Source organism: Moschus berezovskii, chromosome 22, assembly GCF_049115385.1.
Source record: "Moschus berezovskii isolate FMDL1 chromosome 22, NW_MosBer_1.0, whole genome shotgun sequence".
Taxonomy (NCBI): domain Eukaryota; kingdom Metazoa; phylum Chordata; class Mammalia; order Artiodactyla; family Moschidae; genus Moschus; species Moschus berezovskii.
Window position 1 is genome coordinate 53,211,991 of NC_142481.1, and position 14,207 is coordinate 53,226,197.

Sequence of the window (14,207 nt, forward strand, 5' to 3'; positions counted from 1 at the left end):
TGATGAAAATGAGGAGGAGGAAGAGGAGGCCTGGAAAGTTCGGGAGCTGAAGAGGATCAAGAGGGACAGTGGAGATAGAGAAGCACTTGAGAAGGAGAAGGCAGAAACGGAATGCATGGGAAACCTGACTGAGGAAGAGAGGTGAGCTGAGTTTTGGGCAAATAGCGAAGTCATCACCAGCAAAGCTGTGAAGGGCAAGTATCACTGAGGGGCCTTCTTCACGCGAGAGGATGAAGACGTATACAAGAGATTTTGGCGCGCTTCCTAGGTGGCGCTAGTGGTAAAGAATCTGCCTGCAATGCAGGAGACACAAGAGACACCGGTTCGATCCTGCAGTCGGGAAGGATCCTGGAGGAGGAAACGGCAACCCACTCCAGTCTTCTTGCCTGGAGAATTCCATGGACAGAGGAGCCTGGCGGGCTACAGTCCACGGGGTCGCAAATTCAGACACGACTGAGGTACTGAGCAAGAGACACTGCCCAGCAGTATTCCTAAGTGGTGGTACCTTTAGCAATAGACTGAGAAGGAAAAAAAAAAGAGCAAAGCATATCATGAGCAATGGGTTAGCCTGTCTACAACCAAGAAGGGAAGAGGATGGGTTTGCCAGCATAACCAGGGCACAGAGACCGGGGGCTGGTTGCCTTTGGGGCTTGAAACTGGGTGGCGGGAAACAGGCAGCAAGAGACTTGTACTGGACCCCCTTTTGCTTCCTGTCGGATCCTGAACCCTGAGTAAGATTTTCTGATTCCCAGGAGGAGAAACCAGTCTTGACTAAGCCTGGGGCAGAGACGGAGCGGGAGGGGAGGGCCTTCCTCGGCCGGGATGCTCAGGATCAAAGACTGGGCAAGTGTCAACTTGGGAAGGGAGGGCAGAGGCTGCGACGGGAGGGACCCACGAGGAGGGCAGCGGGGCTGGGCGCGCAGAGCGACAGGAGGCAAGAGGGATGCGAATGAACTCAAAGGGCCGGTCCACTGCTTTTTAATGCTGGTGGGGGGGACCCTAACTGCAGAAACTGGGTGGAGGGAGCACCACCAGGCCCATGTCTCACTGATCTGGGCCCTGATTCCAGGTTCCCCAGCTACCAGCCGAGCAACCCTCAACAAGCCCTTTGACTTCTCTGAGCCTCCGCTTTCTCTTCTGTAAAATGGGAATAATGATACCACACATGGAGCATTGCTGAAGCAGAGGTTCTCAAGGTCCAGCCTCAGGTCAAGATGGGTTTTGGAGAGGTGTTTTCCAGGTCCTGAAGTCACACCTAGGCAGTGTTGGTGCTCTGTGTGTAAATGAGGGTGCTGTGAACGCAGACAGCAAAGAGCTGCCAAGATGACGTGAGGTGCTCAGAGTATAGGTCTTGTGGGGGAAGCAGTGCAGTCAACACGAGAGAGGACAGCTGGGTCAGGAGGAGGCCCCTGGGACTGGGGACCAACAGGTGGGTGGCACAGGGAGGAGCCTGGTTACGCACAGGGAGATTAAGTAATAAGCAAATATATACCAAACATAATGTGAGCTGGCACTCTCGCTGTTGGGGAAGGGAGTTAAAATATACACAGAGCTGGCACCAGCCCTGGATTGAAAGCTATGATCAAATATATAAAATATACATGTCTACACGCACACACAAGTATAAAACTGAATATGGCTCTAACAGTGTACATAGACACACACCTGCCCTGAGACGGCCCAGAGGCCATGACACCCCAGGAGCGTGGGCACACAGCACACCAGATCTTGATTTCTAAATACCCTTCTTCTGGGACTTCACTGGTGGTCCAGCGGCGAAGACTCATCACTCCCAGTGCAGGATGCCCGTGTTTGAACCCTGGTCAGGGAACTAGACCCCACACGCCACAACTAAGAGTTCACCTGCCACAGCCAGAGACCCAGTGCAGCCAAAGAAATTTAAAAAAATATACACATCCTTCCGGCGAAAGAGCCAAGACTCCTAGAAGAAATGGCTGGCTCCAGGGTGGCACATAATGAGCTCGAAATTTCTTATTATGCCAGAGGGTAGGCACATGCTCAGAGAATGATGGAAAGATGTCCAGAGGACAGAAAAGTCACCATGAGAAAAGGCTTCTAATGGCCAAATCTGGGCATAAGGATAAAAAAAATGAGTGTAACAGATTTTAACCCACGTAACAGAGCAGGAATTTGTGAGTGCATAAATGTATGAATGATGTATGGATGAATACACAAGCAACTCAATAAAGAGGGAAAGGGGCAGCTCTTTTTCCCTTTTAAACTTTTTATTGTGTACTGGGGTAGAGCTGATTAACAATGCTGTGATAGTTTCAGGTGAACAGCAAGGGACTCAGTCATACATAGACATGTATCCATCCTCCCCACAAATTCCCCTCCCGTCCAGGCTGCCACGTAACACTCAGCAGAATTCCATGTGCTATTCAGTAGGGCCTTGTTGGTTGTCCATTAAAAAAAAAATTATTTATTTGGCTGCGTTGGGTCTTATTGTGGCATTTGGGAGCTAGTTCCCAGACCAGGTGTGGAACACAGGCCTCCTGCATTAGGAGCATAGAGTCTCAGCCACTGGACCACCAGAGAAGTCCCTATCCATTTTAAATATAGCAGTGTGTACATGTCCATCCCGAATTCCCTAACTGTCCCTTTCCCCTGTTCCTGTGACCCGGTAACCATAGGTTTGTTCTCTAGGTCTGTGAGTTAGGGCAGCTCTTTCTGAGACCAAGCACCAGGTAGTAAATGAGGCAGGAATGATAAAATTGGAAAATTGCTGTTCAGCAAATATTCTAAAAGTAATGGGTTCACCAATCAAAAAATAGGCAGAAGACATAAACACATTTCTCCAAAGAAGACACACAGATGGCTAATAAACATATGAAAAGATGCTCAACATCACTCATTATTAGAGAAATGCAAATCAAAACTGCAATGAGACATTACTTCACACTGGTCAGAAAGGCCATCATCAAAAATCTATGAACAATAAATGCTGGAGAGGGTGCAGAGAAAAGGGGACACTGTTGCACTGTTGGTGGGAATGTAAATTGATACAGCCACTATGGAAGACGGTATGGAGATTCCTTAAAAAACTGGGAATAAAAATACCATATAACCCAATAATCCCACTACCGGGCATATACCCTGAGGAAATCATAATTGAAAAAGACACATGTACCTCTGTGTTCACTGCAGCACTATTTACAATAGCTAGGACACGGAAGCAACCCAGATGTCCACTGACAGAGGAAGGGATAAAGAAGCCGTGGTACATACACACAGTGGAATGTTACTCAGCCGTAAAAAGGAAAGTATTTTAAGTCAGTTCTGATGAGGCGGATGAACCCAGAGCCTATTATATAGAGTGAAATAAGTCAGAAAAATAAATATCATATATTAACGCTTATACATGGAATCTAGAAAGATGGCACTGATTAACCTATTTGCAGGACAGCAATGGAGATATGATGGGGGTGGTGAGGAGAGGGTGGGACAAACGGAGATGGTGGGAGTAGCATGGAAACATACACACTATCATGTGTAAAACAGCCAGTGGGAGTTCGCTGTATTACTCAGGGAGCTCAAACTGGGGCTCTATGACAACCTAGGCAGGGGGATGGAGTGGGAGGGAGGGAAGTTCAAGAGGGAGGGACATATGCATAATACCTATGGCTGATTCATGTTGATGTATGGCAGAAACCAACATAATATTGTAAAGCGATTATCCTTCAACTAAAAATAAATATTTTTTACAAAGTAATGGGTTCAGGCAAGAATCACCAATAGATGCTAAAACTGAGCAAAAATGAGAAACAGGCTATTGACATAGCCTCAGCACAACTTGTCATAAAATACTGGGTTGGCCAAAAGTTCACTTGGGTTTTCCAGATGCTCTTCCTGAAAAATCCAAAGGCAACTTTTGTCCAGCCCAATACTAATTGATTACAACAGGGAAAACAGTAACTTCACAGAAGAGAAACCTGGCCAGTGGGAGTAGAGAATTCATGCACAGAATTTAGGCTGACCTGGGTCCAAACTCCTTGGGGAGTGGTGTGGGCCTGGGCAAGTTACTTCACTTTCCAAGGCTCAGATTCCTACAGGGATTTCTGTAAGGATTCAAAATAATATGCTGCATCCACAGGTGTTCAGCAGAACATTGTTCTGAAATGAAAGGAGGGAAGCTACCCAAAAGTCCATCAGCTGGGGATGTGGGTTAAATAAAAACACACAGCTGTTAGGAAAGAATGTGTTTCTAGTTACTAGAGCCAAGACATGGAAACAACCTAAATGTCCATCAACAGAGGAATGGGTAAAGAAAATGTGGTGTGTATGTATGTATATATATATATATATATATGTACACACAATAGAATACTACTCAGCCATAAAAAAGAAGTAATGCCATTTGCAGGAACATGAATGAGCCTAGAGATTATCATACGAAGTGAGGTAAGTTAGAGAAAGACCAACACCATATGATATCACTTACATGTGGAAACTAAAATATGGTACAAACGAACTTAGCTACAAAATAGAAACAGACTCATAGACAGCAGACTTATGGTTGCCAAGGGGGAAGAGGCTGGGGGAGGGGTGGACTGGGAGTTTGGGATTAGCAGAGGTAATCTATTATACTGATATATAAAATGGATTAAGAACAAAGTCCTACTGCAGAGCACAGGGAACTATATTCAATATTCTGTAATAAACCACAAAGGAATGAAAAAGAATATATATATGTATAACTGAGTTGCTTTGCTGTACAGAAGAAATTCACACAACACTGTAAATCAACTGTATTTCAATAAAATTTAAGAGACAAGAAAAGAGGACTTCCCTGGTGGTTCAGTGGCTGAGAATCTGCCTGCCAATGCAGAGGACACAGGTTCGATCCCTGGTCCAGGAAGATTCCACATACCATGGAGCAATTAAGCCCATGAGCTGCAACTACTGAGCCTGTGCTCTGCAACAAGAGAAGACACCGCAATGAGAAGTCTGTGCACTCGCCGCAACTAGAGAAAACCTGTGCGCAGCAACGAAGACCCAGCACAGTCAAAAATTTTAAAAAAAGAAATAAGAAAAAAACGTGTTTGATCAGGATGCACTGTGGGGAAGTGTGAAGGGAGGAGGAGTTGTGTGTGCAGTAGGACCCTATGCATGTACAAAAAATAAATAAAAAGACACTTATGTTGTTGTATATAAACAATAGTAATTACTGTGTGATCAGATGCTGCCTGAATACTTCGTGCACAGTGAATCATTCCACTCCACAACAGAGCTCTGAGGCAGGTACACTTGACCCCACTGGACAGAAGAAAACACAGAGGCAAGGGAGAAATAAGAAATCAGCTTAGAGTCTTCCGCTGGCAGGTGGTAAACCTGGACTTTGCCTCCAGGTGGCCGGTGCTGCGGACGCCAGTGTTCCTAATCACAGCCTCTCTAGAACTGCAGAGAAAGGAGGCTGGGACTGCCCAGATCAACGGCGATCTGATTACTGCAAACCGATGAGTTGCAAAGGGCAACTAATCCCTCCACCTCCCCATCAAGGAGGAAAGAAAAGAAGGGAGGGAGTGAAGAAGGAATTTCAGACTCTGCAAACTTACTCTGGTTTATGAGGGAAAAAACCAAAAACTCAAACCAAAAAATGAAGACAAGTTTCGAAAGGGAAAAGGAAAAAGGAGAAAGAAGTGGGGGTGGGGGGAGGATAAAGGGAAAACAATGTAGCGTTCCTGCTTCATAAAAGACAGTAGAACACAACATTAGCCTAATCCAATGGCCAGCGAAGGCAAACTCACTCAAAGTTCAATATGTTGGCACTTGGGGAAGGCAGGAAGGGGCAGCAGGGGGCATCCCAGTGGGGGGATTTCTGACACTGGAGATGCAGTGCCATGAATGAGACCAGCAACCGACAGACTCCCCCAGGTCAGAGAAGGGAGGCCATCCTCCAGGGCATGCGTGAAATGTTGCCTATGTAAAAAATTAAAATAACAATGGGTAGCTTGCCTTCAAATCTCAGTTCTCCAACTCCCTGCCACCTCCTCCAGGAAGTCTCCCCAGATTGCACCCTGATGGCAGCAGCAGCAGCATCCCCACAGGCTACAGGCATACACAGGCTATGTCTAACTCCTTTCTTACACGTGCTGCTTTCCTTCATGGGGCTTATCTCAGCTTGTAATTATGTACTCACTAGTATAATTTGTCTTACCCACCAGACTATAAGCTCCCCTGGGTAGGACAAGTGTTTAACTCACTAAAAGGATCTGGCCTCAGGAGGACAGATGTCACAGGGATGGAGAAAGAGTGGTTCTCACATTCAGGAAACATCAGAACCACCAGAGGGCTGGTTGCGCTTCAGACTTCAGATTCCTGGGCCCCAGACCATGTTTGGGGAAGAGCTATTCTAAAGCAGCCACAGGAGTATGTGAAGGGCAGAAGAAGGCTGTGCGGAGCCTGAAGAGGAGGAAAACAAACGGCAAGAACGTCTGGCATCTCCGACTACGGACCTCACACAAGGACGCCCCACCAGGCCGGCCATGCTGCCTGCAATGCCCTGCCGGCACAGAACTGGAAATTTTTAAACCATTTTTCAAGAAGGGGCCCCACATTTTCATCTTGCAATTTATGTAGCCAGTCTGGCTCCTGAGCATCTCGCTGCGCACTTGACCCAAGCTTAGAGAGCAACAGGACAGGGATGATTCCTAATAAAAACCGTCGCCACTGTTTGAGCTAGGCATCATGCCGAGTTTTCCTTACATTCTCTCGTTTATTCTTGTTTTATGACTATATTCACCCAGGCAAAGCACACTTGCGTCAGCACCGACACACATCACCTGATCTAATCTTCACAAAGAGCCACGAGGAACCTTGAAATCGCTAAGGGCACATACCCGCTTTCAGAGACAGGCATTCAGATGTGCAAAGACAGAGAGTGTGCCCAAACTCACACAGCCAGGGCGACGGAACCCAGGGTGGGTTCCAGCTCTGGGCTCCTGGCCCCAATCCCTGCCTAAACCAAGATCTCCTTGTTAGGTGCGGTCTTTCAGGCCAATACTGTTTCCCCCGACCCACAAGTTCCACCAGACTCAGTCTCACTGGAGAGGCACAGACAGAGGATTCTGAGATGTACTTGGGGTGATCCTGGGTGTTAGCTGTAAACCTACCAAACCCAGTTAGCATGGTAGTCTGGGTTCAATAGTTTGAACTATAAAGAATAATTATGGGTAGGGCCTGACTTTATTCCAGAGGTTTCAAGTTGCTCTCACCCCGGGGACTCCAGAATCATGAATTTGGAGCACATCTTCCTTGGTAAGTACTTGAGTTTCAAGTCGCATCAGACACGTGCTTTGCTGGGCTCCGCTACCCACCCACGAGAAGGTCACAGTGAAGACGGCCCAGCCAGAAGGACACAGGTCATCTCCAGGGGTTTGGGGCACACAGGTAGGGCTGACAAACATGGTTTTAAGAGTGTCTGTACTTTGAGGGTGAACTTATGGTTGCCACGGGAGATGTATGGGGGAAGGGACAGTGAGGGAGTTTGGGATGGACATGTACACATTGCTATATTCAAAATGGGTAACCAACAAGGACCTACTATATAGCCCACAGAACTCTGCTCAATGATATGTGGCAGCCTGGGAGAGAGGGGAGTTTGGGGGAGAATGGATACATGTATGTGTATGGCTGAGTTCCTTTGCTGCCCACCTGTAACATCACAACACTGTTAACCGGCTACACCCCAACACAAAATAAATTTAATTTATTTAAATTTAATAAAATTTAATTAAAATAATTAAAATAAAGTTTAATTAAAACCTCCACAAAGGTTACCTATCCCCCCACCATGGCCCACAGAAGCACCCCCTCAACAAATACCTTCCCAGATATTTTCTACAAGGAACTCATATTACAGGCAGAATTGTCTTCCCCCCAAACCTACATGCTGAAGTCCTAACCCCAGCACCTCAGGCTGTCACTGTTTGGAGACAGGGATTTCCAAGAGGTGATTAAGTTAAAATGAGGTTGTTAGGATGGGTCTGAATCCAACACAACTGGTGTCCTTGTCGGAAGGAAAGATTAGGACACAGAGGGACAACCATGTGAGGACACAGCAGAAGACAGCCAGCTGCAAGCCTGCTAGCCACCCCACCCTCAGGAGCTCAAGGAATCCAGAGTCCTTTACCTTTAATAATAAGGCTCATGACACCAGGTCTGGGGCAGGGTTTCCAACACAGCCTCTTCAGACATGCTCTCAAAAGCCTGCAAGTTTTCGAAGATCTTACAGACTTTGAATATGTTTTAATAACTAGCCTAATATGATACAGCATGAAGACCTTCTGGGTGGCTGGTTTATAACAAAGAACTGTCATATAACCCTGGTGTGACACCTGCATCCAGGACAACAATCACATGGCACGCTGAAGGGATGCAAGCTTCTCAGAAGCCCAGAGAGAACTTGGCAGGAGCACGGAGCCATCGCATGGCACACGGTGACGTTGGCGTATCAACTTCAGGAAGTCTGACATGCGAAGGGGGTAACCATGCTGCCAGGGAGGCTGTCTGCAAGCCCAGTCTCTGCCCGTGGCTACTTGGCACGGGTGATGAGCAGTGAGCATGCTTGTCAACACATGGTGGAGAAACACCCCTTCCACAAAGCCTGGCACTTGTCTTATCTTCAAGTGACCCAGCCAGTTCTACAATGACTACGTGACGGCAGCTTGTCCTGATCTAGCAGACACAGTCTCGGTCTGCGTAAACGCCATTTTATACACATATGGGTAATTAAACATTGCCAGCATAAGCTTTATCAAACTCAAAATCCAAGAGTCTGAAGATTGGACTTCCAGGCCTTCCCTGGTGGTTAAGAATCCACCTTGGAACTCAGGGGACATCAGTTTGATCCCTGATCCAGAAAGATCCCACATGCCACGAAACAACTAAGCCCATGTGCTACAACTTCCGGGCCCGCGTGCCTAGAGCCTGTGCTCCACAACGGGAGGAGGGCCCGCGGCAGGAGGCCTGCACACTGCAACTAGAGAGGAGCCCCCGCTTGCCACGACTAGAGAAAAGCCTGAATGGAGCAACCAAGACCCAACACAGCCAGAAAAAAAAAAAGACTGGACTCAAGACTAATAAAAACACTAACAAAAACAGACAGCTGTGGAGCAGGCTTCGTACCAGGCGTGGTTCTGTTTAGCGAGTGATCTCATTTAAGGGACGATTTCTTTCTACCAGTGTGGCAGGCAGCCTCTAGATACCTCCATCACCCTGTCTCCCTTTATTTACACCCTGGTGTCATCCCCTGTCCTTTGAGAACCAGCTCGACCTAGACTCCTTCCAGTCAACAGAACATGCCAGAAGTGAGGAGATGCCCGTGCAATCAGGGCCAGAGGCCCACCAGCAGCCCCAGGCAGGAATCCCTCCCCCTTCTTCCCTGAGAGTCTTCAGATGAGACCACAGCCCTGGGAAGAGCTGGACAGCAACCGCACAAGAGACCTGGAGCCGGCAGTACCCAGGAAAATCACCCCTAGACCTGTGACTCAAAGAAACTTGGAGAGAAAGTCATTTTCAGCTGCCACGTTTGGGAGTAACGTGTTACGCGGCAATCGACAGCAAACACAACCATTCCACATCACTGGTTGACTTTTGATATGACGTCACCAGTCACGTCAAAACACAGTTGCTACATTTGTACTTCTTAATCTTATTATAAATGTAGTTTTCATAATAAGCATGTGACTATGTTTATTGCCAATTTTAGGTTTATACTTATTTAAGTCATTTTGGTATGACGGGCTTCCCAGGACTCAGAGGTAAAGAATCTGCCTGCTAGTGAGGAGACATGGGTTCAATCTCTGGATTGGGAAGATCCCCTGGAGAAGGAAAATGGCAACCCACTCTAGTATTCTTGCCTAGAAAATCTGATGGACACAGCAGCCTGGTGGGCTACAGTCCATGGGGGTCGCAAATAGTTGGACAAGACTAACATAAGACAACACTGGGGGGAGCTTCCCTGGGGGTCCAGTGGCTAAGACTCCTTGCTCCCCAAGCGCGGGGCCTGGGTTCGATCCCTGGTCAGGGGACTAGATCCCACATGCTACAACTAAGGGGTCTCATGCCACAAGTAAAGATCCCATATGCCACAACTGAGACCAGCTAGATAAATAATAAATACTTAAAAGACAACCCTGGGGCTTCCAATACGTTTCTTTAAGATGACATATATTGCTAAATTTTGAGAAACACCAAAGATCTCTGTGGGTGCCTGTGTGTGTGTGTGTGTGTGTAAGCCTCAGAACTCCTCTTCCTGCAACCCAAGTGTGATCTCTTAAAAACTCAAATGTGACTGTGTCTGTTCTGCTCACTGCATGCCTCATGTCTGGCACACCTGCGGATAAATGAGTGAGTGTCCTGCCCCAGCGTAAAGCCTTTCCATGGTTCCCCGTCGCTCTCTGGAGGGAGCCCAAATTCTCCACAAGGCCCAGAGCCTCCGTGGGGTCCGCTGCTGCAGCCTCATCCTCTCCCACTAAGCCTTGCACCTCACTCCCTTCTGCCTAGAACTCTCCATCAACTCTGCCCTTCCCACATCTCTTAGTCTTTGCCATTCTAATGAATCTCTTGAACATCCCTTCTCATTAAACAGTTAGCTGTGATCTGTAGTTTGGGACCCATCTCGGGACAGGGTACCTCGAGGGCAGGGAGTGTGTGCATCCTTTCCTCCACTCCATCCCTGGCATGCAGCACCAGCCTGACACAGGCAGGTGCTCGGTGAATCTGGGCTGAATGAATGACCAACACATGGGTCGGCTGGGACCTGGTCTTAGCCCTGCAGGGCCCCAGGGAGATGACTCAGTACACCAACCAGGAAGGAAGTGCGGGACAGAGCCATGCCAGTCTCAGTTAAGAGATGGGAGCCCTGAGGGTCAAAGATAACTTTCTGAGTTGGCACCGAGTCATCCAGGAAGCAGGAATTTCTGGTCCAACATTTTCCTTAGCCAAGGTTCTAATGAGCAGAGAAAGCTTCTTCCCAGTAACGAAAGCAGGTCTCCCAAAGGCTTTCCTTTTCCTGACGCTGGAAATGCAGCAAGAATAGACCATCTCCAGAGCCGTAAGGACTGTGCTGACTGAGCCTCGGATGCTCCTGACTCTGGGTCCTCCTCCCTTGACCCCTGTCTCAGCCACCTGTCCCCTGCTCAGTCGCTCCACTTTGTTTATTCTTCTTCCTACAGGAAACTGGTGGATTTCTCTGTTGACCGTCAGTCTCTGCCACGAACTTTGTTTTGGACACAGCTGTAACCTTACCACCTGGCCAATCTGAGAGCCTCCAAAGCCTCATCTATCACGTGCATACAATTAACACAACTCAGGGGTGAAGAGACACAACAAAGTCTCAATAATAATTAGTATTATAACTGGGGTGACTTGGCAAAGTGGAGGGGAGGTTCAGAGCCTGCCCAGGACACCATCTACAACAAGTGCTCGAGGAGAGTTACGACTATTGTGGAAATGATCACGGTAAGCAAATTTGCTTCTTTTTCGAAGTGGAGGACGTAAGTGTGAGAGCAAAGACTGTGAGCTGAGCTGGCAGGAAACAGGTGACCTGGCCAGCCGGCCCCCTCCCTCATCACACTCCTCATTTACTTTTTTATAATTTCCTGGGTTTCATGAGCTGCCTTTAGAGACAGGACCCTTGGTTTCTCAGCCAGCCGCGAAGGCTGGATGCCTGGGTTTCCTGTCTCACCGCCCCTCCACTGCCAAGTCGTCATACATAACTCAGGGTGCTGTTGAGAACAAGCCAGGTAGGTGAGTGCCCCTCCACCCCCAAATACCTACAGACAGGTTGAAGACCCGTCCCACTTTTAAGGGACCCTCTGAAAAGCCTGGGGGCATGAAGCCCACCTTGGTTCAGAGATCAAATTCTCCCTAGCATCTCTATTCAGGATACATCATCCCCATACCTGGCACACTTAAGTGTTGGTGTTAATTGCTCAGTCATGTCTGACTCTTTGCGACCTCATGGACTGTAGCCCACCAGGTCCCTCTGCCCATGAAATTCTCCAGGCAAGAATACTGGAGTGGGTAGCCATTCCCTTCTCCAGGGGATCTTACTGACCCAGGTCTAACGCAGGTCTCCTGCATTGCAGGCAGATTCTTTATCATTGGAGACACCAGAGAAGCCCCAGGTACTTGGCAAACCAAGACATCCCATAGAATCTGGCTGTGACCAATGACATCAGGAGTGCTTGAAAAATACCCAGCTTGATGCAAAAGTCAAAGATGAAAAGAAAAAGAAAAATAGAAAAAGTAACATAAAATAGGCAACCAGGCTGGCAAATTAACTACAAATTCCTTCAACAGAATGAGTTACACAGCATACATGGAGAGAAATGGATTTCAGCGAAATAATTGGACTTTGTATCCAACCCATGGTTAACATACACCTCACATATGAAAAACAGAGATTATTTGAGAACTGCCAGATACACAGCCCTGTGGTCTACCATCCTAGCACCAGAATTCTCATGCTCATGTCCATCTATAAAACACTAATTCAAAAAAACACACACAAATATTTAAGACCCATACAACCAAAATGTTTTGACTTTTGTCAAGATTTTCCAACAGCTCTCATTCATTAAACAGTCAATTTAATTTTGAGATTTCCCGTCAGCCGTCAAAGGCCATGAGCACCTGCAGAGGACCGCTTTAGAAACTTTTATTTTTGACCAACTCATTTACACTTTAAAAAGTGCAGAGACCCAGAGATGCTTCTGCAGAAATACCACGTTCTCTGCTCTTGGTATCATGCGGTGAGTTCCGCTTACAAGCTAAAAAGAAAGTTGGTGACCCCTTGACCCCGCTGCCTCTCTGGCTCCTCCACGTGGATGGGCTTTTGGGGACAGGAGTGTCAGCCTGTCCACTGGAAAAACTCTCCTGGCCCTAGAATCCTGTTGGTTTATCCTAGAGGGTCCTCTGGAGGCTGCAAAGCTAGCACACAAATCTGAGTGACTTTTGCGAAAGTAGCTCTGGAGATGCCGGAAGCAGAACTGAAAGGCATGGCCACTCTTACTCTGATTTCCACCATTACTGCTACTATTTATGCTCAAACATTTGCACAACACTTTTTGTCACCAGTGCCCCCCCCCCCATCCCACCCCATTCAAGTAACTTAAAAAATTCCGATAGCTGTCTATATGGGGAGACCTGGGAGTTTAAATTCTCTGGAGTCAGATAAACCTAGGTTAGGTCCCCTGCCCGGTCATTGCTAGCCGTGTGCCCCTTATCGGACATATTTACCCTGTTTCGGCCTCAGTCTCCATCTGCAAAATGGGCTGGCATGGAAGAGTTAAAAAGCTTAATAGGCGAACGCTGGGCCCAGAGCAGAAATGCGAGCTGGCGTTGTTAGGAACACGCCTTCTTTCTAGAACCAGGGAGAGCGGGGAGAGCTTGGGGAGCGCAGCCCGCGGTGCGCGGACGGGGTCGTGGAGTGGGACGGGGTCGGGGCCAGGTCGCAAGCCCGGCGCCCGGACTCACCAAGGTTTCCAACTCGCCCTTCGCCAGCAGCTCGTACTTGTGGCTCGAGCCCCAGAAGGCGAACTTCTGCAGCAACTTGGAGAAGCGTCCTTCGAACATAGTGAGCGGGTGCAGACCCCCTCGCCCAGCCTCCCGTCCCGCCGGCGACCGCCTGTGCCTGTGTCCCTCGGTCCCTGGCGTGGCCGGGGCTGGCTGCGCGCGCCCAAGCCTCCCGGGCCAGGCCCAGGTTACCAGGTAGCCGCCTACCTGCCTGCCGCAGGTGAGGCCCCGCCCCCGGGGCGGAGCTGTGCACAGGGAGGCCCTCGGCGCACCTGGCCCCGCCCCTCCCGGACTTTCCCGCCCTTGAGGGCCCGCGGCGGCCGGGGAAGGCCCGGGGGCTGCAGAGGCCCCTCAAAGCTTGGGCTGTTTCCCAAACTTGCCCAATCGTGAGATGCAGCTGGAGCAGGGGGGACGGGGTGGAGATGGGCGATAAACCAGACCCCTCCCTACCCTGAGTCGCTGAGCGGGCCGGGAAGCTGAACTTTACCGGGCACCCAGATGATTCTCCTGGGGAGCCACGTGAGGTCAGCTAAGATACTGGGAGCACGTTTAACGTGAGCTGAGGCTCCTAGAGCTGCTAGGAGGCTCGGGAGCGGCCACGTGGCCTCTCTGAACGCGAATGCCAGTTTGTTATTGCAGGAGAAGACAGCTTAAGACCTCACCTC

The 14,207-nt window shown here is 48.7% G+C and overlaps 1 protein-coding gene across 1 annotated transcript in view; it reads right to left on the reverse strand.

The window, feature by feature from the left end:
- The window catches only part of ATP2C2 (ATPase secretory pathway Ca2+ transporting 2), a 76,994-nt gene extending 63,231 nt beyond the window's left edge, over positions 1-13,763 (reverse strand). Inside the window, exon 1 of the mRNA XM_055413028.2 lies at positions 13,504-13,763. Coding sequence (XP_055269003.1) covers positions 13,504-13,602 — 99 coding nt within the window. The 5' untranslated portion in view covers positions 13,603-13,763. The remainder of the gene's footprint in view (positions 1-13,503) is intronic.
- Between the last annotated feature and the right edge of the window lie 444 nt (positions 13,764-14,207).